The sequence below is a fragment of the Lissotriton helveticus genome, chromosome 1_1 (assembly GCF_964261635.1).
Source record: "Lissotriton helveticus chromosome 1_1, aLisHel1.1, whole genome shotgun sequence".
Taxonomy (NCBI): domain Eukaryota; kingdom Metazoa; phylum Chordata; class Amphibia; order Caudata; family Salamandridae; genus Lissotriton; species Lissotriton helveticus.
Genome location: NC_136057.1, coordinates 345,965,130 through 345,993,109, shown reverse-complemented (window position 1 = coordinate 345,993,109; position 27,980 = coordinate 345,965,130). Strand labels below are relative to the sequence as shown.

The 27,980-nt window shown below is 44.9% G+C and overlaps 1 protein-coding gene across 1 annotated transcript in view; it reads left to right on the top strand.

Moving 5' to 3' along the window:
• LOC144807718 (protein mono-ADP-ribosyltransferase PARP12-like) overlaps positions 1-27,980 on the top strand; it is a 361,427-nt gene that overhangs the window by 161,689 nt on the left and 171,758 nt on the right. The window contains exons 4-6 of the mRNA XM_078673379.1: positions 15,693-15,794; positions 16,667-16,793; positions 18,558-18,726. Of these exons, the coding sequence (XP_078529505.1) occupies positions 15,693-15,794; positions 16,667-16,793; positions 18,558-18,726 (398 nt within the window). The remainder of the gene's footprint in view (positions 1-15,692; positions 15,795-16,666; positions 16,794-18,557; positions 18,727-27,980) is intronic.

The following is a 27,980-nucleotide window of genomic DNA, read 5'->3' as shown; positions in this document are numbered from 1 at the left end:
TATGGTGGAGTGGGGATACCTGTTTGAAGTCCTAGAACGTATGGGTTTCGGCCCGAAATTCGTGGCCTGGATTCGTTTGCTGTATACCGAGCCATTGGCCCACGTGGTTGCAAACGGCCATATCTCCCGGACGTTCCACTTAGGGCGAGGCACCCGTCAAGGCTGCCCGCTCTCACCATTACTTTTTGCAATCGCATTGGAACCCCTAGCGTCCCAGATACGATCCACCCCATTGCTGAAGGGGATTGTCTGGACTGAGGGATGGGAAGACCGACTGTCGCTGTACGCAGATGACATGCTGGTGTACCTATCGGAACCGGAACGGGGGATACCGGCACTGCTGAAGCTTTGTGACGAGCAGGGGAGGGTGTCGGGGTATACTTTGAACTGGAGCAAGTCGGAACTCTATGTACTGCAAGGCCCGTCCCCCGAGTTGGGTGACACGTGCCCTCTCACGATGGCGGGATCTTCATTCCGATACCTGGGGATCCATGTCACAAGGGACCCAGCGGAATTCTACCACAAAAACCTGTCGCCACCACTGGAACGCCTAAAGCAGGATGTTAAATTCTGGGCGGCGCTGCCACTGACACTGTTGGGTAGAGCGGCACTCTACAAGATGATGTCGCTGCCCCGGTTGCTGTACGTCCTAGAGAATACCCCTTACCCGGTCCACAATAGATACTTTGGGAGGGTATCCGCTGTAGTCGCTGGTTTACTGTGGAATAACCGCCCGGCAAGGATAGCCCAGGCTAAACTGCATAGGGGGTGGTACGAGGGAGGAATAGCGCTACCAAACCTGCAACTCTATTATTGGGCCGCCCAATTGAAATCCATAAACCAGTGGCTGCATGTGCCTCAGGACGACCCGGCATACCGGGTGGACAGACTGCAGTTGGGTACCAGCACCATCCTAGCCCCACTGTATGACATGAGGAAGGTGCGTACACTCGTCGGGCCCACGAAGCTCGCTGTGACGTTGTGGCATAAGGCACAGGCGAAACTGGGATGGAAAGGGACGATCACGAAACTAACCCCTCTATGGGACGCAAGGGCCCTGGGTAATTTGAGGAGCAGTAAGGGATTCGCATCATGGGACAACATAGGTCTGTCCACGGTAGGAGACTTGTGGGACAGAGACACTGTAATCCCTTTCGACCAACTGCGACAGCAATATGGGATGGGGCCCACGGAACAGTATCGATATATGCAAGTGAGACATGCTTTGCTGGCTGCCATTCCCGACGGTACGACAATCCCAGAAGCATCACCCATGGAAGACAGGTTACTTACAGACTTCATGCAGGAGCGAGCAACCTCCCTCACATACCGCAAACTAGTAAATAACCTGGTGGACCCGACCATAGCGCTGAAAGCTAAATGGGTGGAGGAGGTGGGGGATATGGACGAGTCGGAATGGAACGAGGCGTTGGCGGCACCCAAAGAAGTAGGCATATCGGCGAGATTCCGCCTTGTGCAACTCAAGATCTTGCATAGAGTGTATTATACACGAACGTTGCTCTACACTATCCACAGAACACAAAACCCATTTTGCCTGCGAGGGTGTGGGGAGGAGGGGACACTGTTCCACACTTTATGGGACTGCTCCCACATTCAAGAGTATTGGAGACAGGTCATGAGAACTATATCACAAACTTTGGAGACGTCACTGACTCCCGAACCTCGGAAATGCCTACTCAACATATGGGACCCCACAGAACTCACCAGACACGGGCGGCAATGGGCCACCTTAGGTATGGTGATTGCCAAAAGAGACATAGCACAGAAATGGGGGGCGGAGAACGCCCCGACGCTAACGCAGTGGTGCGCGAACATGGACGGGGTTATGCTTGTAGAAAGAACAGTGTACACAGTTAGGGCGTGCCCGCGTAAGTGGAACAAGATATGGCTCCCATGGAACACTTTCAGGGGGGACCTATGTGAACCACTGGAAGAGGAAGAACCGTTGACATCGGACGAGGAAGGCGAGGAAGAATTGCTAGAGTAGAAGGAAGGGGGTCCGTGGCTCCTACCTCAGGAGGGAAGTTAACCGTAGAGCGGGGGAGGAGTGGGGAGGCACACATGGCAGCGGTGGCACAGGGGGGAACACCGACCACAAAGGCTGGGCTCAGGGTGGACTACAAACACTGGGTCTGCGATAACTGATACGAGGAAGATCAACCAGGAATACACAGGGGCGCAGCGCAAAATGTTGGAATTATTGGGGACCGAAAGTGGTAACTACTAGTTGGTTTGAATGTTCAAGGTTATACAATAATAAAAGAAAAACTAGACCTCAATGATTTGTATTGCGATGCAGACACGCCCATAGGGGTGACAGTGACCTGCCGCCGCGCCCCAGGGATGGCGGCTAAACGGCTGTGTATCGAGTCGAACAACATGCATAGTAATACGATGGCGGCCGGCCCCGGGGTTGTAGGCCAGAAGCTGTGTAAAGTGATTGAATGAGCAATAAAGGTCTTGGGAAAAAAAAAGAAAAAAAAAAGCAATGTTGAGAATGCGGGATGCACCCGCCACTGTGGCGGGCGCATCCTAATGGCCCAAACAGGACCATGGCGGGCGGTCCCTTTTTGCCATCCTAATGTGCCCCAAAGTATTGTAGGCAGCAATGAGTTATTAGGCTGTTGAGGGCCGCCAGTGTCACCCGTTTACCTAAAATGAGGCACATCATAGACCACATTCCTATCTTACTGCTCATCGCATATAGGAAGAGAAGCAACAACATGTCCATCTAATGTTGTCACTCTGAGATGGGAGGTGTGTAGTTTGACTGCTCTCTCCAGTAACTTTGAGGTGATTGCAGGATCATAAGAATTTCTCACGTCAAAAAGGTCTAGGGATGCTTTCTTTTAGGAAGGGGAGTGATAACTCCAACTAATTTCATCTCGTTAGAAAGGAATCACTCCTTTTAACCCAGGTTCAGATTACAGCTGAGGTTCAATGGTTAGTGATATTTGCAGTTTCCCATTGTTGTTAATAAAGTATTATAGGGCAATTGCTGTGAGCGTAGTGAGTATTGGTAAGATCCGTAGATTTCAAAACTCCTTATGAATTTGAAAGGGTTCCTTCTGAAGGTTGAATTCAGTAACAACCTGGTGAGATTAGTCATATTTATTATAACCGTAGTCATAGAACCATAATGTCTTAGAAGCAAATGTGTTTCTCATGAGTCTCCATGCTGTAGCTAGAGCTCAATGATTGCTCTATTGAGCATCCCTAATATTTGGGAAAACCAAGGGAACACATATTGTTAGGCATTTTACATTTTCTGAGAAATGTAAGATTTGAGGCTTCTAATCAACAATGTTTGACACTGATCGGGCAAGGCCTTCTTCCTACGGCCGTGCCTGATCAGTTACCAGCAATAGAATCAGTTCCCAGGGGGTGATCTCTAAGTTTTCCCATGACATGCTTTTTCCTGATTCTAGTTCATTTCCCTAAAATATGTGCATTTTTAGCAAGGCACAATACACTTTCTCACTTATTGTTTCAATCATAACCATAATGTTTCATCTCCTAACTATTTGACACAGTGTACTTTTTTCTTCATTCCTACCACTTTCACAAGGTTTCTCACTTAAGCTCGACCAGGCTTCCATTCAGGGAGCTAAGGGCATCTAGGTAGACATGATTTGATTCTATCTGCAAATAAATAGCTGTTGTTGGGTGTTGTTTAAGCTCAGGTAAAGCACATTAACCACTTACCCGTAATTACGCAGGGCCCAGTTAATTGCGATATGTGCAGTAATTCAATATGTGCAGTAATTCCAGTTACCGCACATATCGCAATTAAAAGATTTGATATCAATATCAGTAGGTCAAACCTGATGATATTTATATGGGGAAAAATGCTCAGTATGTAATGCAATTAACATAAAAATTTTATTTCCCAAACACTTGTTATTGGGTGGTATTTATTGCAATGCAATACATATCACACCAATTACTTGGCCTCTTGTAATGAAGGCCTCTCTGTCTTGTCCAAGTTTTGTGATCCAGACACATCCTCTCATTGAAATGGAATTCAGATAAAATATCAAATCAAAAATATCATCATACAGAAATATCGTGATACAGGAATATAATGTGCAAGAATATTGGGCCATATGTAGGTTATCTACATTTACCGATTTTAAAATACCAAATTTTACCGATTCGGTATTTCAGAATCGGTACATGGTATGTAGATACAAATTCAGTAAATTTTACCGAATCGGTAATATTCGGTACTACCGATTCGGTATTCACCGATTCGGTAATTCCCATTCATTTGAATGAATGGGAAGCCATTCACTATTACCGATTCGGTAAATACCGGATCGGTAATAGGGGGAACATTTTCAAGGGTGGCAGGGTGTCACATTGACACCCTGTTGCACCCCTGAATAGTGCATGGGTGCACATGTGGCACACATACATGCCCTAAGGACATGTATGTCTGCCACGTGGCACTTTTAAAAAAGCAAATAATTGCTTTTTTAAAGGTATTCGGTATTTTCCACCAACTTGTAGTTGGTGATAAATAACGAATCCTTAATGTAGGGAGCACTCAAGTGAGTGCATTTTTTATTTAAGGATTCAGTAATTTACCAAATCGGTATTTAAGAATTCGGTAATTTGCAGATTCCTTAAATTACCATTCGGTAAATTACTGAATCCTTAAACCTGCCTCCTACATCTCAAACCCTGAATACCGGTCGGTAACGGCCGGAATTCGGTAATTTCGGCCGTTACCGACCGGTATTGGGCTACCTACATCTGGCCCATTATTGTCAAGAATATCGATTTTAAGGTATGTAATATCGATTTTAACAATATCGAAATCATTAATATCAGTTACAAAAATATAGCTAATATCGTTTTCTAATTATTTTCATGTACTTTAGTATATATTTTAATTGTGTATGATATAAATTGTTTGTATAATTATTGTTAATGTTGTTTAATATAGTTGATTTTTTATTTTTTTTAAATTTAATGTAAACATCTTTTGCTATTTTTAGTACTATAGCGGGCTGTGGGGTTCATAGGGGTACATTGTGGGAAAAAAATAAATCATAATTAATTCATAATATTTTTGTTTATCAATATTAATTGTTTAATTGATAATTATGTATCTTAATTGTGCAATTAATTATTGTTAATTGTTATGTTTTAGGTGCGAGTTGTGGGTTTTCTAGGGGTATAGAGTAAGAAGTAAATTATTACAAAATTATTAATAATACATTTTTTTATATTCATTAATTGCTAATTATTTGTTTTAATTAAATAATTACTTTTTCTTAACATTAACTTTAAAATGTGGGTTGTGGGTTTCGTATGGGTATAGGATGAAAAGTAATTTAATTAAAATTAATTAATAATTAATTTTAATTATTATTTTTTGTTTAATTGCTAATTATTCATGTTAATTGTATAATTATTTTTTCTTAAAATTAAAAAATAGGTGTGAGTAGGGGTATAGGGTGGGAAGTAGATTAATTATAATTATTTAAGAAGTAATGTTTAATTAATATTAATATTGTATTGCTAAATATGTATGTGCATTGTGTAATAGATTATTTTGTATATTTTGTATATTTTTGGGGGGGTTTAAGTTGCTGTTTTTGTATGGGTAAAGGGTGTGTAGAAAGTAAGTATATTAATATATGCTGATACTCTCTCTCCTGAGCCACTCTTAACAACGTACTGATGATCAGAGTTGGTCTGGATTCAACCACATGCAGTAAGCCTATTTCTTCTTCCCTGGGGGAAGGCAGGGCTCAGACGGTGTCTCCTCTGTCCTCAGGCCTCCTCGAATACAAAGCCTCCCTCGTCTTGGTCTTAGCAGCAGTTTCAGGTCTCAGGCAATGTAACCTCTGGCCTCAGTGCATCCAGGAGCCCCTCCTGGCATACGGGATCGCTCCAACGAGTCTCACTGTCTGGTCGTGCTGGCCACAGGGTTCCTCTTCCGTGGTCTCTCCTGGCATACTGTGATGAGGCAACTTTTCACACACGGCTAATGGCCCGATCGATGCAGTACTGTCCTTGGTGCACTGGTGCTCCTCCTGGCATATGGGGTCACCAAACTTCACAATGCGGCACAGGGACAATGGACCAATCTATGCAGCACTGTCCTTGATGCACGGTGGCTCCTCCTGGCATACGGCGTTACCCAACTTCACCACGTGGCACACTGGCAATGGCCCGATCGGTGCGGCACAGCTCCTCACACTTTACTCAGTAGCCCCACACATCTGGGCTTTTCTCATGATCTCACTCCCTCCAACACGCTCCTCTCCCTAACAGGCACACCGGTCTTGGTGAGCAGGCAGGTATTGGTGTTCCAGGCTCCAGGGCAGGTGGTCTTGGTTTTCCTGGGTGATGTCCCCTCACCCAGCAGGGAGACAGACGAGCAGGCTAGACCCCTAATCCTGTTCACAGGCAGAGGTCTTGTATAGCTTCCCTTCCTCATGCAACCGACTGCCTGCTTGGCAAATGACAAAGTATTGGGTCTCAGACTCCCCTTCTTATAATCCGTTTCCAGACACAAAATATGATTTAGGGTCTGGGCCTTTGAAGTGTTATGCTGGGCTTCCGCTTCTCTGAAATGGCATGACTTTGAAGCTGATTAACCCAAAACAAGATTCATGGCAGTGACCAGAGTTCGCACCTGGAGGTATGAGGTAGAATATCGAGACGGCAAAAGAAATTTTATGTAATATATAATGCCAAGAGTAACTAGTGATTATGTTTTATGTTTCAATTCATTTCAACAGATTGTTTTTAATTGTCCTGAGGAAGGTGGTACGCACAGCAGGATCCACCGAAACGCGTCGACATATTTTTATGCATTTTTATGTATTTTTATTCGTGAAGTTTTATTAGAATATGCTTTCCTTTTTGAACATGGTCAAACACAATATGTATATTTGTTCAATATAGTATGTTAGTATGTTTACCTGATGTATGTATTGCATTTAACTTGATGAAAATTTGCACAGCTGGTTGATGAATTGACCAAAACTTGAATTATGTGTGGCTCTTTGTCTTTATAAAAATAAAATAATGAGACTTTCTTTTGGCTACGTATTTACCTTCTGTAGATTGTAAGTGCTTTTTGTGGTTTCACTTTGAACATAGATCTCGAACGGCTGAATGAACGATTTGAGTGCCAGAGGAATTCCACAGGTCCAGAGTAATAGACCTGAGTAAGAAAGGTGTAATATTGTGAAGTTGAGGTTAGACGACCAAGGGAACCCCCCTTTTTTTGACACACCTGGAGGTCAGCCATTGTGATCTGTGCATCAAAGGTTAATCATGGGCTCTCAGCCTTACCCCTTATGGTGCTCTTATCAGCCCCATCTCCCTCTTCCTGAGATGTGTTTAGGCCCCTTCCCTGTAATTTGTCACTAAATCTGAGAGCCCTTGGAAATGCACATTGAGAGCCAGGCTCCCGATCACCCTGTGTTTGTCCCACCCAGCTTACAGGCCTTCAGTAGTAGACAATTTTGTCTGCGGGAGATTCCTCTACTCCTCTCCTCCTCATGTTTTTAACAGGCAGGCCTGGGCTTCCCAATATGAAACTCAAGGTTGTCCTTGTAATGTACCAGTGCAGCCACTTCTGCACTAGGCATACATTGGCAGCACACTCCACTGGTTAGATTTGTTGTGCCCATGTACCATGCAAGCACCAGCATTGCCACATGCAGCACACACACTAAGTCTGTGCACACTGTCCAATACTGCAGTCTCTCTGTACTGCACCTGAAATTGTGACTTTACACATGGTAAATGTGTCTGCCAGCGCACACACATTTACCATGTGGATCCAGTTTCACACTACACCTTCTCCATCATGTATATCTTGAACGCTTATGTCAATAAAAATATGTTCAAAACATAATCTTGCATGCTCATAGCACTCAGCACGTTTCCACCACCACATTAACCTGATGTAGGCCAAGAGTGAATTAAACAGACAGCAGCAGAAGTTTTAAAAAGGTCAGTGAGCCTTTAGGCCTCACTCCCATGACACAGGCCGAAACTGACCTAGTCACTGCTACTGATCATTACTCAGTATCCTGCCACCACTTCACTTGTGGGACCATTAAGAACAATCTGGCTATAGTATGTGCCGCCACAAATTTAAAATGGCTGAATGCTCTTCATCTTGTTCTCATGGGCATTAGGAGCATTCCATATACAAAGACTGATCTTTCACCTCATGAAGTGTTAATAGGCAGAGCTATGAGAATTTCATACATCCCTTCAGCAACACTTGTGTCACTAATGAATGATATTTTATTAGATTACTGCAAGGGTCACCAAGTGAATTTGGCAACAGCACCAACAAAAGTAACTCCGTGACATCTACTACAACCAGAAGTATGTCTGCAGGAGTGTCCTTGAACCCAAGTGGAAAGGGTCACATCAAGTCATGCTTGTGACTAACACCACCTTAAAGCATTCTGCAGTGGATTCAAGTAGCTCAGACAAGAAGAGCAAAGATGGTGGATGAAAAGGTGGTGACAACAACCACTGATTGACAGAGCTAAGCTCAAGTTTGCAGTGTGGATCCAGAGGGGGAAGACGTTGGAGAAGTTGTCAATGAAGCTGATGAGAGTGAAATCTTGGTATTAGTACGCAGTCTCAATTTGAGAATCAAAGTGAAGAACTGTTGCAAAGTCATAGGCAGTAGGAAGCTAAAATCTCAGATCCAGTTTGTGAAAAACCTCAGCTAAAAAAATGAGAGTCCAAAGATCCCACAAGGGAAAGAAGCAATTCACAGGGAGTCGAGTTACTGATGCAGATCACAGTACAAGTTTGACTGTGAGTGAAGAATATTCAGGAGTACTCATAAGTGAAGAAACAGAAGATTGAAAGAGTGCATCGAATAGACAAATAAATTAAGGCACTGAAAGGAACTTGCAAAAAGAGACACTGGCAGATTGAAAGATCAGAGTCTATCAAAGAAGAACCAGAGCTGAAAGAAATCAAATATAAAAATTGTAACAGCGGCCTGTTGCCAAAAGACAAACGAGAAAGAGAATCCAGAGCAGAAAGTACTTATCACCTGAGTGGACATATCTGTGTCAGAAGAAGAGTCAAGTTTGGAAGTATATCTGACAAACTGTTGAAAATTCCTCTATGAAAGTGAACTAGAAAAAAAGGACCCACCTTGAACTTTTGCAGATCCTGATAGTGGTGAAATTCTGAAATGATTTCAACCTGGCCAGATGAATAAATAGAAACCTGAAGAAAAAAACGAAGTTTACAAAATAGCAAGCTTTGAATTTAGATTTTTGTTTAAAAAAATACATGTTTGTGTTGAAAAAAACATATTTTGAAGACTTTTTTAATCCTGAATTTGCTTTTAATTATCACTTTTGATCTCAATAGGCATGACTTACAGCAGATGCTCAAAATGTTTAGTAAAATATTAATAAAGTGATATTATTGGCTTTAATTGACCTACTGATGTGCCTAATTTCTCTAGTAGGATATGCTTCACCACAAGTTGAATTGACTACAGGACATAATGAATTCAGCAGGGGTGGGCGAAATATTCCATTCCGCCGATGGAATTTCCATAATTTTGGCAACTCTACGTTAGAGTTCCAGCAAAAATACTACCTGTCGCTGTGTGGTGGGATTTGTTTTTGCATGCAACTCCAGGATGGTAAGGTGGCATGTGCGAGCATGATTTGGCATCTCCTAGCATGATTTCAAGTCACTAGGAGGCCACCTGGAGAGATTTTTCTAATGTGGATGGTCACGGGCAGTCGTAACCATTCGTGGTCAGAAGGTTGCTGCTCGAGTAGAAAATCTATTAGAGCGGCAGCAAAATCAATTCAAGTAGCTGTGCCCTCTGGCACACCGCGTGGAGCCATTCCCACTTTCAGTGTGGAACACGCTCCCGCACCAAATCACAGCGTGAGCAACACAATGTGCCAATTTCCGCCCATTGGCAGACCTCCACGGAATCTCGCATAGTTTTTATGTAACTCTTTGGAATTCTACAGAGTGAAATTCCACTAGTTCTGCAAACCCCTAGAATTTAACCATAACACACTGACACATAGGGAAAGATTAGTTAGTAGGTAATGTATGCAAACATTTATTAAAGAAATATATCGATATAATGGGGGTTAGAAACTGTCTTGTGTGGACTTTTCTTCCTTCTTCGGCAGGTGATGGTGCCATCTAGTAAGAGATAATTTTCTAAAAATACAATATTTGCACACAAATCCAAATCACAGACAGGACAGAAAAGCTACAGTATAAAAGAGGTAGAGAAAAAGAAGAATGCCCATATGTAGAAAACTATTTCTGAAAACCTATCACAAATTTATTACATATTCTAAAACATTTAAGACAGTAGCGCTCAATACAGTATGCTGGTATACAAAAAATACATATCACAAACCAGACAAGTGGCAAACGAAGAAATACACGTTATAATACAGGAACAACATGTCCTCCGTTAGTTTTACGGCCACAAAAGCGTCGACGGAGTTTCGACCACTGTAAAGTTACACAGTCATCATCAGGACTGAGGATTCCATTGAGCGTCACAAACAATTCTGTATAAAAAATACATATGGGTCACATTAGTTAAAAGGTAAGCTTCTTCAAGAGAAAAGGCCTACTCAGAGAAAGAGTAGATAAGAGAAATTGTAAAGGAAGCCTGTACTGTGAAGTGAAGCATCCAAAGATACCCAGAGAAAAATGAGAAACTTTCTCAAGACTTCATTACACACATCCAGTGGGCCATCAAAATAACCAAAATTGCCATCACCAAAAGTGTCAAAAAAGTTAAATATGAAAATTCACCTATTTAAAAGAGCAAACCAACCTTTTTTACTTTAAGTTGGTCAAAGAAGAATTCCAAAATATCACTAGGAAAAAAGGAAAACTACAGTTAAAAACGTTTCCACATATCCATTTAGGAACAAAAAAACATGGGTCCTAAATAGTTGACCACTTACTTAAAAAGGGTGAGTATGTCTTCAACCTGTCCCAAAGAATGGTTAGTTTCAAATTGGCCACATCTATCCTTATGATTAGGTAGATAATGTCCAGAGCCAGGTGAACAAATCACCAAAGTACTTCCACACGGCAAGAGATAGAGAACAAAAAGACCTTACATGTGCGGAATTAGGACACTCAACTGTCCAATTGCTTCTTGAACCACTGTTATACACTGACAGCCCCTGGTTCAGGTGTGTTGGGCTGCCCCTGTGGTTGGTAATGACCTAGTAAGAGACAGCTGAACGGCCCCTATCGCCACAACTGTTGTAAAGTATGCTTGAAATTGGTAGACTATATAGTTCTCCGTATTATGTGACATACTTGATTGTAATAACTATTTATTGTGCTACTTCCTGTCTGATCAACTGTAATTACTCACCTATGTATTTAAGGTTCTCGATGCATTGTTCAGCACCATAAATTACTTGCAAGGAAAATTCAACAAAAAAATATTTTTTTCTAAAAAGAGAATGGAGCATGAGAGAAAGGGTGAATTGTCTAGGGTGCGTCATGAACCTGCAGGAGTTAGGTCAATATAATTTGTGGGAAACAATGAGTGTGAAAGAAGTTATATAGGTAGTGGTGAGTTTTTTGTTGGTGAAGAAACAATACTTGGAGGAATTCATTATGTGTGTGGCAAGACTGCCTATATTACCTTATAATTGGGTTGATTCCTGTTACGTTGCGTTGGTATTCCTGAGGGTTTACAGTCTGAATGAGATGAGTGATGTTGTTGGCTTTAGGAGAATGAAACAAGGATTTGGAGAAATTGTGCTAGATGTATTGGAGGCTATGTTCATGTCTATTTGAATCATGTCAATTAAAAGGTTATCTACACTTGTTGATTGTCTCGCTTCTAACACTGCTGATGCACTGATGCAAATAAATAATGAGCTAGTTTCTATGCATAGGATGATTATGCAAGACCCCTCAGCGCTGGAAATCCTTCTTGTGAAGGAAGGTGGTGTTTGCAGGGTTTCGAAGATGAGAAGTGCTGCAATTTGATCCCAGCTAACAGTAGGTTATCTGGGATCAGTAGGTTATATGGGTTCCTGAGAGAGTGACATTGAGAAGGGTTTTAGTAAAGGTGGTGAGTGATTTGATAGTTTATGAGGGGACAAGTTTAGGGTTGTACTAACCCCTGTGATTATTCTGTTGATTTGTGCAATTATTCTGCTTTTTTTCAACTTTTCTGGATTAATATTTCTAAAATGCGGTGTACAGAGATGGTAAGGAGAGGGTTTCGTCAAAAAGGAAGAAGGGTGAAATTGAACTGGTAGATGCCAGAGATCGAGTACATAATCAACTGAAGATGTTTGAAGAATTGGACTGCCAGAAGCAGAAAGTGATGCAGACTGTTTTATAAATAATTGTGGGGTCATAGTGATTATAGAAGAATCTAAGAGAAGAGTTTGTAGATAACTTTATTAGTTAATCGAATTGTGCATTATTAACAATGTGCAGAGTAGTAATATGCACTCAAATTTGTATATGTATAAACTTACATGATACTATTGTCTTTTAAATGATTTTGATATATCCCCAGGATCTACTGATCCCAACAAGGCAGTGGTCGGGATTCTGATCCTGAATGGAGGCGGTGCCTGCGCAGGCACCACCGTCAGGATTACGATGTCCCTTTCAGACAGCCTTTTCATGGTGGTCCGAATGCCATGGAAAGGCTGTTGGCAAGGGACTTTGGGGGCCCAAAGCTGGGCGCCGTCCACCAGGATCCACAGCTAAGTGCTAGATTAATGTTGCAAAAAGGGTTCATTTTGGTAGAAAACTCCCAACTATGCTGTTTCTTTTTCAACTCTAAGTTTGTGCTTCTCCACACCAAGCACTCCTAAACTATACTGCCCACCAGTATGGAAGACATGTCACTTCTACACCTTGTAGTCCTCTGGCTTATGTAACAATTCCTATACACTGATTTACACACATATGATTGATTGTCTCAGTGTAATGTGTGTGTGATGCAAAGTGCTCTGACATCCTTTACTTGTATGAGTGGTGCTGTATAACTAGTTCAATGCATCTGAGAGAGTGGTTATGGAGACTTGGCCACTGTTAAAGGGTGCTAGTGAGAGAATCGGTGGTGGAGGTGGTCATTGGGGGCGCCAACTAACATTGTCACACTGGGCTCCACCAGTGCTAAAGTCGGCCCTGCCTTGTATCATGTGCCAAGCACCACATGGTGCCTGGCACACGGTGCATGGATGTGGACAAAGTGCCTTTTTCTGCTTCGGTTTGTGCTATGGCCCTATTCCTGGACTGTAGCATAAGCCACAGTAGAGAAAGTCAGTTTCTGACCACCTACACAGCAGTCGTATCATAATATGGCAGGTGGGACCACCGACTCCTTGTCAGGCAGTCTTATTCCCACAGAAATTAAATGAAATACCAGCTTTTGTAAAGCGCACAGCTACCTCCGTAGAGGTGTCCCGGCGCTGGGGCAGTCGGGAAGATTACCCAGAGTCACATGGTGCTGGGCTAACCTGCCGCTGGCACCGGGGATCTAACCGTGAACCCCGTGGTTTGGAGTCAGGCACCGTGGCCGCTGCGCCACCCCTCTTCCACCACGTCCGACCGCCAACCTGTGTAATTAGCCCGTAGTTTCCATTATAAAAAAAATCCAAAGCTCTCCACTGGCCCCAAACATTGGGCACATCTGACTATCAAACCATTAGAGGCTAATAATTCTCCCTTTTGGAGGATTTACTATAATGCAGCATATTGAGGAGGGATATCGCCAAACCACATCTTCCTCCTACTCCTCTCATTGTCAAACGCTCTCCAAATGCAAAATGGGTGTGAGTGGAAGAAACCAAACGCATCCCAAATATTTACTCTTGCAAGAGGACATATTGGCTTATGTACTTCGAATAGGCATACTTGCTCCTTTCGAAGTGAAATGTAACCTGTAGAAAACATTTACCGTACTTCTGACATCCAACAGCTCAAACACTGTATGCACCTCATGCAGCCAACCTTAACCAAGAAAGAATTTGTTATTTGCCATGAGCAACACATCTGGCTCAATGGCATGAACCTTGATGGCTTTGAGACACAATTTCTCTGAACAGCAGTTCACTTGTATGTGCACCAACATTACCCTCAATAAACACATTGCAAAACAACTAAATGCCCTGATACGAGCTCTCTTCTAAAGAAGGTGAAACCTGTTTTTCTAGAAAGAAACTTCATAACTACTGTTGACGCCCTTGTTTCCTCTCATCTGCATGGAGGTTACGCCTTGTCCACAACCTTCCAAATTACACACTTTAGCCCCTACACAAAGAGATATGATCACAATGCCCCCATCCTGATGGAACCCCTTGAGTCCTCTTGCCTATCGCAACCAGCACCCCCCATTTATCTTGCAGACAAGCCCACCATCTCTGGTGGATCTTGGCACATCTGCAGACAGTCCACCATCAGACTGGAGACTAAGAAGAGTAAAAATCAAAAAACAAGACAGCAGGCTTTTTCTATCTATGTTCCCATGATCTGAAAGAACTTCACCATATTCACAAGGACTGCCTTAAGTCTTCTCCAATTTATTTAGGAAACACTTTAAGACACACCTATTTAAAGACCACCTCAACACAATTCAGTAACAATCCACTAACCACCTACCACTCCTATTAATAGTTGACTGCATTCTTACCTTTGACCCTGGAAAGCGCTGTGCTGTATTTTTGGCTAATTTTATGCTATACAAATACCACATACATCACAATTCTGCGTGTAGGTTATTTTAGATAGTTTTACACTAATCTAAGTATTACTATGACTAACAATCTATATGACTCCATGGTACATTTAAACTTTTAAATCTTCAACCCTATTAAATTGCTTCTGGAGTAGTGTGTGCTAGGAGAGTTAAAGACCAATCCATAGGGTATTCTCATGACACAGCTAGCTTTTTCGCAGGTGGTGAAAACCTGCGACACTGTACTACTGAACAGAAGTCACTAAAACCTGGGCTGCAGTTTAGCAGAATCAGTCGTACCAACTTCAAGGAAGTGGGAATCTTGGGAGTACAGTAAAATCCGAATGCAATTCTTGAAGGGCATCTATGGATCAGCGAAGAAGGGGTTGCAGAATTGTATAATCAGCAGAACAGTTTGTGTTTTAGGCATGATGAATTCGTTTTTTTAATTCATTTATGTATCGTTTTATATAGCACATGCAGGTCCGCCAAAGAGCAGGAATGGAAAATATATACACGTTCAAGCTCAGCATAAAAATTGACTAAAAGAATGAAAATTGTTGCATTTGAGGAGGAGGGATCATGAGACACATCAGTGATTACATCTCTATTTCATGAAAGAGTTACTGAGTAAAAGAGACCAAAACCAAGATGTGGGCAAGACCAAGGTTTTGGGCATCAAGACACATGGGGTAAAGTGAAGGTCAAGGGTAAAGCTTTCAAGTTTGAAGTTGAAAGATGGCAAGAACGGGGGGAAGTTGATAGCTGGTCCGAATAGGGGTCAGGATGGCAGTCCATATCCTTAGGAATGAATAAAGCATGTTGTACACATTCATCTGCTCTAACTGTCTGAATGTTGCAGTCTTGATGCTATGGTAGCTTTCTATCATTAATTCTATATTCGCAATTAGCTTTCATGGTTTTGTACTCTTTCTCATTACAGCGTCACACACTGAAGCTTCTCCAATGGTCTCAGCTCCAGATGAACAAAATGATCCAAACGAGATTTGCCTCTATCACATCTGGAAGTTCTGCAGAAACCAAAGTGAGTGCTCAGGGGCAAAAATCTTACTGCAGGGAGTGGTGCCCAGAGGAGAAAAATAAAGGGCAGCCTGGTTCCCAGCTGTTTTTACTGCTTAGTGAAGGATGCTTAGCAACAATTTGATCCTCAGTGCTGTTTCCAGAAGCTACTTGCACTCCAAAGATTATGTGATGTGAGAACACTGGAAGACAGAACTCCCAGTGGAGACACTGGTGCCACATGGGTACTAATAGTTGCAGGGACCTTGTGTCTGCACACTTTAATGTCCTTCTCAAAACCATGGCTGCAGGCAGGCTTTATCTAATGGATAGTGCGCTGTGGCTCTCAGAAGAATATGTGATTTAGATAAATAGCCTTACATTTATATTCACTGCTGCTCTTAGTTGGAACACCAGTACCGTCTAAATGTTTCCTGCAGTGGTAAGTGGACACTTTCCAAAATAACTAAGACTGCACAACCTCCCGTTTTAATGAACAATGATGATGACTTTGTTACCATACCAGCGGAGATGTTGCTCCAAGACCTATTGTTGACCGCAAGACATGGGATTGTTCTGTGGATGTAGAGTATTTACTAGTTTCAATAACCAACATGGACTCAAAACAGCAGCAGATATTGATATAAATCTCCAGTGTTCTCAACGATATCTATTTGATTGCTAGCCTTTTGCAGATTTGACTATCCGTACTGCCAGTAGGTATTGTGTACTTGAAGTGAAGGAACTCTGAGGAATTGTTATGTTGGCTTCTTGTCAATGCTGACTGCACAGCTAAACCTCTCCTCTTCACCCACCATAGTGGTTGCGCCAAAGGTCTGCACACCACCTCTCTTCTTTCTCCATGTCCCTAAGTGCTTCCTTCTTTTCTTCACTCAGATAAATGCGTCCAGGTGCACTATTATCTGCCCTATCGCTGGCAGGTATTGGAGGGAACAGGAGAATGGAAAGACCTTCCATCGATGGAGGATATTGAGAAAGCCTACTGCGACCCAAACAACACCAGGTACTGATTTACTTTAATGCTACCTGGTGGAATTTCTAGTGTTGGTACAAGATTTTTTTCAAAATGTTCCTTTTGCGTACTTCTTTAGCATGACATATCCACATTGTGAGTTGCAGATTGAAGTCAGTAGTCTTGTATTGCTGGTGATGTGTAGAAGCTACACGAATACTCGGTTCCTGAGATGGGGATTTTCAGAGGAAGTGTTTCATCTAAATACTTGTTTAAACAGGAGGGCTGATAGTCCTCAGACGCATGAATAGAAGCTTTCATCTAGACATGGTACATAAGCAGGATGAATGGTTGTTAGGTGAATAAGACAGTGAATGGGATGCTTTATCTAGGTACATGATACACAGACAGTGAATTGTTTGCAGATATGTGAGTTCTTAGTTAGACTGCTTCATGTACATTCTGTAGTGCACAGACAGAGTGAGTGGTTAACACATGTCATAAGTTTGTGCCAATGAATGATGCATCATCTCTTGAAGGGATTGCTCCTAATTATTTTTCAAATGAACAACCAAGATCTCTTCCAGGGCTGTTGTATGTGTAGAAACGTATTCTTTGGGTCCCAGTCAGTAGGTGCATTAGCTTTTTTTAAAACTTGATTGGCCCTCTCAAATGTGGCAAATTATCTCTTAATGACAAACATCATGAAGGGGCATAGTCATACACATCCATTCTTGCATCCCAGTTATTCCACAGTCACCTGCCAATGCTGGAGATGGTCAAACTTTGCTAGCCACCTGGGTCTCATTGTCTATCTCTATGTGCATATTTTGTGGCTCTGAACAGATCATATTCTCTTCTGCTTCTGTCTCTGGCTTGCAATTTGTTACAGCTGGCAGCACTGTCCTATTGTTGCTTGTCTGAGGAGTCATAAAGACAATGATAGAAACACAAACTGTGTATTCACAGACTTGTAACTGCGTTTTGAAAGTCAAGTATAAGATGGTTGTTCAACATCCATGCCTTATGGACATGGAGACAGTGGTCAACGCTTAGGTGAGAGGTGTGGCGCCGCGGCCAGGGCGACTGACGCTGGAATCTGGGGACCACGGTTCGATCCCCGGCTCCGGCGGCAGGTTAGCCCAGCACCATGTGACTCTGGGCAATAGCTCGCTTAATCTTCCCGACGGCCCCCAGCGCCTAGAGACCCTTACGGGTGATTGTGCGCTTTACAAATGTGGACTTTATTGAGTCTAGAGGGCTAATGTGTCAAAGGGGTTTGTTCATTCTGTGTCTATAGAGAAAGGTGTTGATACCTAAGGGTCTAGGTCATTCATATTTTCCAGATGTAGGATGTGTGCGTCATCAGTGTAATGTATCTGGCTATGTTAAGGGAACTGATCAGGATCGGTAGAGGTGTGTGTCAGAACTTAAAATGAGTGCTGATGTACTCCAGTTTAAGGTACTTCATCATATACTGAGCTCCTCTAATCTCAAAAGTAGAGTCTGTCAGTGGACAGTATCAAAAGCAGCATTTGAAGTCCAGATATTGAAAAGGGTTTCACAAGCTAGATGTCCATGGGTGTTATGAAGAAGCTCAAACTCTACACCCGGGCCTGCCAAAGAGGTGATAATAAAGGTAACAAACATTCAGTGCTCAGAAGATGCACTCTGATCTTATGGATGTCTGTGTTAACCCGCAGATCATCAGTTACCCCTTCTCAGAGGAGGCTGTAACCTGACACAAAGATCTAGTTACCTCTCTGTACTTTGCAACCACTTGCCTGTGTTTTTATTCTATTCCTTCTGCTCTAGTTTGGGACATCAGAACATCGATTTTCAGAGCATGACATCCTCACTGAAGCCAGTTCATCGGCTCTCCACAGCCTCCTCAGTGGCCAAACCATCGGATTACCTTCTCACCACCGAGTGGATCTGGTACTGGAAGAACGAACACGAGCAATGGATCGAATATGGCAAGCATGTGAGTTTACCTGCTGTAAATATGGGGATCCCCCTCTCGTCCCCAGTGGTGCTGAGGCGGGGTCCTGACCAGCGGTGCCACGTCACCAAAGTGATATGAAATGTAAATACATTTGGTTTTACTAAGCAAGTGGCTAGCCACCCTTTTCTAACATATCAAATCCAAAACATGAGTTCATCATGGTATTTATATACCTTTAATGAATGCATGTTCTCCGTCTAAAGGGTCTCAATGTAAGGCAACATAAAGTCTTACTGAGCTAAAAACTTGATCTTAAATATCAGACGCAATTACTGTTTTGTCTGAAAATGTCTCATCAGAAATGTGTGTGCCCGGATGAACCCAGGGAGCACAAGAGATTTACTCAGAGTCGCTCTACATACCCTGACTTTCTCTGTGCTCCTTGCAGAGACTCACTCAGAGCCGGGCTACTTGAACAATGTCTATCTTGGATAAGCAGTGTGTTCTTGTTAATACTCACTGCACTTCAATGTCATTTCTGTATAAGCGATACACACACTCACATTCTCTCCTATTGAGACCCAAAAGTCGAAGGTTTAATAGTAATATCTAGTATTGTTGACCAAAGGTTTGGTTTACCATCTATTTAAAGCAGGTGGTAACTATGTGCATTAATCCACATAGAATTAAACCAGACAGAATTGGGAATGGCAGTGAAATAAGATGAAGGAACCGTTTCATAGAAGATAAAGCGTTTATTAGAATAATCCTCCACCCACTGCACGGAGCGGCCTCCTAGTCCGGTGATCAAACGGCAACTGAATAGATACCATTCGATCCACAACCAGCGACCACTTCACGCGTGAGCCACATTCAAAAGAAACACAATCATACCGTTCTAATGCATCTCATGCTAGCTGGGCGACATATTAGTACCAATACCACAACCCCTTCCCCCTTGCAAAAAGAAACAAGAAAAAGTCATACCACAATGTTAAAGCATATGCAAACAAAACATTTTCTCAACAAAACATTAAAATGATGTGACGAAACTCGAAACACTATAATCTATTAGCTCTCCCTGGTGAGACCGAGGGCTGCGAGCTAGCGCTGGACCATATATTTGTGCTCACTTTGTTATTCTACTACAGATAATCGCTTTTAAACCTTTTAAAATTGTGCAAATATTTTATCTGCTGGGGGGCTGTAAATCGTTTAGTTTTAAAGGGAATTCGAAGAGGCACACTGACACCCCTTACACGCTGCACTTTACTGATCCCTGCCTCGCCCAGCCGGTGTTACTGGATCGGCTGCAAGCGACGGCGGGCGCCATCTTAGGTGTGGCGGGGGCTGCGCTCTAATCGCGCCGGCCTCCCGCCCTCCTCAGCTATTTAGTTTGGACCGGAATCGCGCCTCGCTGCCTATTAGCTCTCCCTGGTGAGACCGAGGGCTGCGAGCTAGCGCTGGACCATATATTTGTGCTCACTTTGTTATTCTACTACAGATAATCGCTTTTAAACCTTTTAAAATTGTGCAAATATTTTATCTGCTGGGGGGCTGTAAATCGTTTAGTTTTAAAGGGAATTCGAAGAGGCACACTGACACCCCTTACACGCTGCACTTTACTGATCCCTGCCTCGCCCAGCCGGTGTTACTGGATCGGCTGCAAGCGACGGCGGGCGCCATCTTAGGTGTGGCGGGGGCTGCGCTCTAGTCGCGCCGGCCTCCCGCCCTCCTCAGCTATTTAGTTTGGACCGGAATCGCGCCTCGCTGCCTATTAGCTCTCCCTGGTGAGACCGAGGGCTGCGAGCTAGCGCTGGACCATATATTTGTGCTCACTTTGTTATTCTACTACAGATAATCGCTTTTAAACCTTTTAAAATTGTGCAAATATTTTATCTGCTGGGGGGCTGTAAATCGTTTAGTTTTAAAGGGAATTCGAAGAGGCACACTGACACCCCTTACACGCTGCACTTTACTGATCCCTGCCTCGCCCAGCCGGTGTTACTGGATCGGCTGCAAGCGACGGCGGGCGCCATCTTAGGTGTGGCGGGGGCTGCGCTCTAGTCGCGCCGGCCTCCCGCCCTCCTCAGCTATTTAGTTTGGACCGGAATCGCGCCTCGCTGCCTATTAGCTCTCCCTGGTGAGACCGAGGGCTGCGAGCTAGCGCTGGACCATATATTTGTGCTCACTTTGTTATTCTACTACAGATAATCGCTTTTAAACCTTTTAAAATTGTGCAAATATTTTATCTGCTGGGGGGCTGTAAATCGTTTAGTTTTAAAGGGAATTCGAAGAGGCACACTGACACCCCTTACACGCTGCACTTTACTGATCCCTGCCTCGCCCAGCCGGTGTTACTGGATCGGCTGCAAGCGACGGCGGGCGCCATCTTAGGTGTGGCGGGGGCTGCGCTCTAGTCGCGCCGGCCTCCCGCCCTCCTCAGCTATTTAGTTTGGACCGGAATCGCGCCTCGCTGCCTATTAGCTCTCCCTTGTGAGACCGAGGGCTGCGAGCTAGCGCTGGACCATATATTTGTGCTCACTTTGTTATTCTACTACAGATAATCGCTTTTAAACCTTTTAAAATTGTGCAAATATTTTATCTGCTGGGGGGCTGTAAATCGTTTAGTTTTAAAGGGAATTCGAAGAGGCACACTGACACCCCTTACACGCTGCACTTTACTGATCCCTGCCTCGCCCAGCCGGTGTTACTGGATCGGCTGCAAGCGACGGCGGGCGCCATCTTAGGTGTGGCGGGGGCTGCGCTCTAGTCGCGCCGGCCTCCCGCCCTCCTCAGCTATTTAGTTTGGACCGGAATCGCGCCTCGCTGACTATTAGCTCTCCCTGGTGAGACCGAGGGCTGTGAGCTAGCGCTGGACCATATATTTGTGCTCACTTTGTTATTCTACTACAGATAATCGCTTTTAAACCTTTTAAAATTGTGCAAATATTTTATCTGCTGGGGGGCTGTAAATCGTTTAGTTTTAAAGGGAATTCGAAGAGGCACACTGACACCCCTTACACGCTGCACTTTACTGATCCCTGCCTCGCCCAGCCGGTGTTACTGGATCGGCTGCAAGCGACGGCGGGCGCCATCTTAGGTGTGGCGGGGGCTGCGCTCTAGTCGCGCCGGCCTCCCGCCCTCCTCAGCTATTTAGTTTGGACCGGAATCGCGCCTCGCTGCCTATTAGCTCTCCCTGGTGAGACCGAGGGCTGCGAGCTAGCGCTGGACCATATATTTGTGCTCACTTTGTTATTCTACTACAGATAATCGCTTTTAAACCTTTTAAAATTGTGCAAATATTTTATCTGCTGGGGGGCTGTAAATCGTTTAGTTTTAAAGGGAATTCGAAGAGGCACACTGACACCCCTTACACGCTGCACTTTACTGATCCCTGCCTCGCCCAGCCGGTGTTACTGGATCGGCTGCAAGCGACGGCGGGCGCCATCTTAGGTGTGGCGGGGGCTGCGCTCTAGTCGCGCCGGCCTCCCGCCCTCCTCAGCTATTTAGTTTGGACCGGAATCGCGCCTCGCTGCCTATTAGCTCTCCCTGGTGAGACCGAGGGCTGCGAGCTAGCGCTGGACCATATATTTGTGCTCACTTTGTTATTCTACTACAGATAATCGCTTTTAAACCTTTTAAAATTGTGCAAATATTTTATCTGCTGGGGGGCTGTAAATCGTTTAGTTTTAAAGGGAATTCGAAGAGGCACACTGACACCCCTTACACGCTGCACTTTACTGATCCCTGCCTCGCCCAGCCGGTGTTACTGGATCGGCTGCAAGCGACGGCGGGCGCCATCTTAGGTGTGGCGGGGGCTGTGCTCTAGTCGCGCCGGCCTCCCGCCCTCCTCAGCTATTTAGTTTGGACCGGAATCGCGCCTCGCTGCCTATTAGCTCTCCCTGGTGAGACCGAGGGCTGCGAGCTAGCGCTGGACCATATATTTGTGCTCACTTTGTTATTCTACTACAGATAATCGCTTTTAAACCTTTTAAAATTGCGCAAATATTTTATCTGCTGGGGGGCTGTAAATCGTTTAGTTTTAAAGGGAATTCGAAGAGGCACACTGACACCCCTTACACGCTGCACTTTACTGATCCCTGCCTCGCCCAGCCGGTGTTACTGGATCCGCTGCAAGCGACGGCGGGCGCCATCTTAGGTGTGGCGGGGGCTGCGCTCTAGTCGCGCCGGCCTCCCGCCCTCCTCAGCTATTTAGTTTGGACCGGAATCGCGCCTCGCTGCCTATTAGCTCTCCCTGGTGAGACCGAGGGCTGCGAGCTAGCGCTGGACCATATATTTGTGCTCACTTTGTTATTCTACTACAGATAATCGCTTTTAAACCTTTTAAAATGGTGCAAATATTTTATCTGCTGGGGGGCTGTAAATCGTTTAGTTTTAAAGGGAATTCGAAGAGGCACACTGACACCCCTTACACGCTGCACTTTACTGATCCCTGCCTCGCCCAGCCGGTGTTACTGGATCGGCTGCAAGCGACGGCGGGCGCCATCTTAGGTGTGGCGGGGGCTGCGCTCTAGTCGCGCCGGCCTCCCGCCCTCCTCAGCTATTTAGTTTGGACCGGAATCGCGCCTCGCTGCCTATTAGCTCTCCCTGGTGAGACCGAGGGCTGCGAGCTAGCGCTGGACCATATATTTGTGCTCACTTTGTTATTCTACTACAGATAATCGCTTTTAAACCTTTTAAAATTGTGCAAATATTTTATCTGCTGGGGGGCTGTAAATCGTTTAGTTTTAAAGGGAATTCGAAGAGGCACACTGACACCCCTTACACGCTGCACTTTACTGATCCCTGCCTCGCCCAGCCGGTGTTACTGGATCGGCTGCAAGCGACGGCGGGCGCCATCTTAGGTGTGGCGGGGGCTGCGCTCTAGTCGCGCCGGCCTCCTGCCCTTCTCAGCTATTTAGTTTGGACCGGAATCGCGCCTCGCTGCCTATTAGCTCTCCCTGGTGAGACCGAGGGCTGCGAGCTAGCGCTGGACCATATATTTGTGCTCACTTTGTTATTCTACTACAGATAATCGCTTTTAAACCTTTTAAAATTGTGCAAATATTTTATCTGCTGGGGGGCTGTAAATCGTTTAGTTTTAAAGGGAATTCGAAGAGGCACACTGACACCCCTTACACGCTGCACTTTACTGATCCCTGCCTCGCCCAGCCGGTGTTACTGGATCGGCTGCAAGCGACGGCGGGCGCCATCTTAGGTGTGGCGGGGGCTGCGCTCTAGTCGCGCCGGCCTCCCACCCTCCTTACTTTCTATATAAGCAGGTCATGGCCAGACGGCGCAGCGGGCTGGCGCAGCGGGCGCGCGCCGAAGCCGCGCCTAAGCCAAGCCCGTCTGCGCCCGTCCGCGACCGGACACGGCCCAGGGCCATGACCCCTGGCCCTTCGGTGCGATATTCAGCGGTCCATCTCAGATTGCTCAATCCGGGCCTTCCTAGCCACTATTGTATTCACTTGCCTCTTCCCACTGCTGTGGGTATTAATCCTGCTCCGTGTCCTGGGTGTAATTATCAATTAACATCTCCACTTTTACCCATTTCTTTAGCTGCTGGAGCCCCCTCCTGTATGCCCATCACCCTACCCCAGGGATGTCGAGCAGCGTTAATCAACACACGCTCCCTCCCTTGTCATAGCTTAGATATCTGTGAGTTTATAATTACTCACGATCTCGACTTTCTTTTTACCACAGAAACATGGGGAGATGCGGGCTCGGGACCTGACTTCTGTCAGGCTACTCCGGATGGTTATAGCGTTGTGAGACATGATAGACAAACAGGAAGAGGTGGAGGACTGGCTATAATCTATAAGAATCAGTATCATACTTCGCTCGACCCCATTTCATTCACCAACTGTGAAGCTGCAACTTTTGCAATTAACATTAACTGCAAACAAACTTTCAAAGGCACTCTGCTCTATCGACCTCCTGGACCTCGGAATTTTTTTCTTGGGTCCCTTTCTGAGCTAAATGACCATATCATAGGCTCCGCAGATTACACAGTACTGGGAGATTTCAACTTCCCTTTGGAAGAACAGGGAAATCACGACACCTCCCAACTAACTGCAGATTTCCTTACCCTAGGACTCCAACAATTGGTAAAGGGACCCACTCACCAGGCGGGACACACACTAGACGGTGTGTTCACTAACAATTCTTTTATCATAATACTAGACACTCTACCCCTTACCTGGACTGATCATAGGGCCATCATATTTGGCATTGAGATACGTCCAGTCAACCGCCCCGCTCCTAGACCACCTACTAGGGCAGCAATTTGTGCCTGGAAGAATGCTGACATTCCTCAAATGGCAAATATCCTGACATTATCCTCCCCTATCATAGGGCTTAACCCTACCTCCTCAGCTTCCGATTTCCAGGATTGGATTAGGAATGCGGCTGATCAGGTCGCTCCAGAAAAGTCTATCCAACCTAATAGAAGGTCACCCACGGCGGCATGGTATACAGAAGAGCTCAGACTTCACCGACAATATTGTCGGAATTTAGAAAGACGCTGGAGGAAATCCTATTGCCCTATTGCTAGGCAATCCTATAGAGATGCCTTAACTATATACAAAAAGGCCATCACTAGTCGGAAAATGATTTTTTTCTCGACCCAAATAAACAATGCTAAGAATTCGGCCAGAGAATTGTTTTCAGTGGTCAACTCCCTATCCATACCTCCATCAGGTCTCGGAGCAGAACCCTCCCAACTGTTCTGCAATGCACTGTCCACTTTTTTTACCACCAAATTGGCAGATATCTATGCATCCTTTGGTGGAGACATAGGGGCTAGATCCACTGCCAGTAACAAGGAACCCCTCCATATCAATCATGACCGTTTTTCTCTTTTTGCTGACACCTCAGAGGACCAAATCGGCAGACTCATTTCCATCACCAAGTCTGGATCCCCTTTGGACCCATGCCCTCCCTCAGTGATGATCAAGCTAAGTGAGGTGATTTCTCACCCACTTACGGAAATCTGCAACACTGCCTTTCAAACTGGTTGCTATCCAGCCCCGTGGAAAAAGGCAGTGATTAAGCCTCTTATGAAGAAGCCCTCCCTAGATCCCTCCGCCCTGGTCAGCTATAGACCCATTGCCTGTCTTCCTTTCCCGGCCAAAATCTGTGAAGCTCTGATGAACATACAGCTCTCAGAGTTTGTCGATACGCACCAACTCTTAGACGAAACCCAGTTTGGCTTTAGGAAGGGACACGGGACGGAGACTGCTCTAATAAAAGCTACTGATGAAATTAGAACCATCATGGATCAGGGAGGAATGGCCATCTTGATTCTTCTGGATCTATCCGCAGCATTTGACACGGTCGACCATGTCATTCTGGTCGACCGTGTCACAGCTCTGGGGATTGACGGTTTGGCTAGAGATCTCATTTCATCTTTCCTAGCCGACCGCACCCAGACAGTCAAGTTGGGTAATTTTTACTCTCCCGTCTCTGCACCACCATGTGGAGTACCACAAGGCTCCTCGCTAAGTCCCACGTTATTTAACATCTACGTAGCGGACTTAGCGAGGGTAATAAAGGCCTATGGGGTGCGATTAACTTCTTACGCAGACGATACCCAACTGGTACTGGCGATCCATAAAAATGGTACAGCAGTAGCAGCTAACTTTCAGGAAGCAATGCTTGCGGTCAGTAAGTGGATGTCCTCTAATTGCCTAAGGCTCAACTCGGATAAAACCGAGGTTATGACCTTTGGCAATCTCGCCCCAGAATGGTCTTCCACCTGGTGGCCCAAACAACTGGGCTCTCCGCCCGTCCCAGTGGTAAAGGCAAGGAACTTGGGAGTCATCTTCGATAGCAAATTAACTCTCAACCTTCACGCTAACAAGGTTGTTTCCTCTGCTTTCTTTATGCTAAAGAAAATAAAGAAACTGTTGCCTTATCTCCCCCCTTCTGCTGGGAAGACTCTAGTCTCTACTCTGGTATTCTCCAAAATGGATTATGGGAATGCCCTTTTTCTTAACACCCAGAAATCTGTGCTGTCAAAGTTACAGTCTGTACAGAATGCGGCTGCCAGAATTCTTCTAAATATCCCTCGCCGCCATCCCACTACCCTTGCCATCCGCCAGCTTCACTGGCTCAGAGTAGAGAGCCGTGTTAAGTTCAAGGCCCTCTGCATTGCCTATAAGGCCGTGCATGGCACTGGACCCAAATTCCTGATTGAGGCATTTCAATTGTACACCCCCAAAAGATTGCTGAGATCGGCTAACATTTGCCTCCTACCTGTACCTCGTACCAGAACGGTAACTTGGGGAGACCGCCGCTTCTTAGTGGCTGCACCAAAACTTTGGAATCTTCTTCCACTAAATATTAAAAATGCCCCCAATCTGATGAGCTTTCGGAGGCTCGTAAAGACATGGCTGTTCGATCAGTGAACTCTATTTTTATGGTCCTGCTAGCTTACACATGCGCCGAGACACCTTCGGGTAATCGTTTGCGCAATAAAAATCTCAAATAAATAAAATAAAATAAAAATCTCAATATCTAATGAAATCCCGAAACCTTTTTGGTGTCTTGATGACACGACCCCTGGTTGAACTACCAAAATCCGTACTAGTATCGACCTGAGATGGGGCAACATCTTGAGATGGAGAAGATCGGACGGAGGATCCCTCTGATTGCAACCAATGTCCCCAATCAAGGTCGTCTTCACTATTTTTCCTACTACGATGCATGATCTCAGCTTGCTCAGAGGACACTTTTACTAGCTGTCTTTTGTTCCACCATCCTGTATTTCCCACGAAAGCAGCCCACTTGCTGACCTTAATCACCTGTTCAGGCATCAAAGTTTTTGACTCTCCTTCCTTTATCTTGACTGGTCTCTTAACCCCTTCTGTGCTCATGACTGCTCCATGCCGTCATAAGTCACGGGCGGTGTGTGCTCATGACGGCGTGGAGCCGTCATGCCGCTGTCGCTCCTCCCACACGGCACTAATTCCCTGCCTCTGCGGGCAAATTAATGAGCGGGCGGGGTCAAGACTGCACCACGCCGTCATGAGCACACGCCGCCCGTGACTCATGACGGCGTGGAGCCATCATGAGCACAGAAGCGTCGTGCCCACCCCCAACCCCCCCACGCCGCGGTGGTATTCGCGGCGCAGGGAAGGGGTTAATAAGAACCCACCCCCCACAACAAAATCCTCACAATTCAAATAATATTTCTGTCAAATTCTTTTTTCATGAGCATCTGTTTTATGGATACCCTGTCGGATACTTCCTTCAAGTTGATTTTGTCACCACCAGACATCTCACTC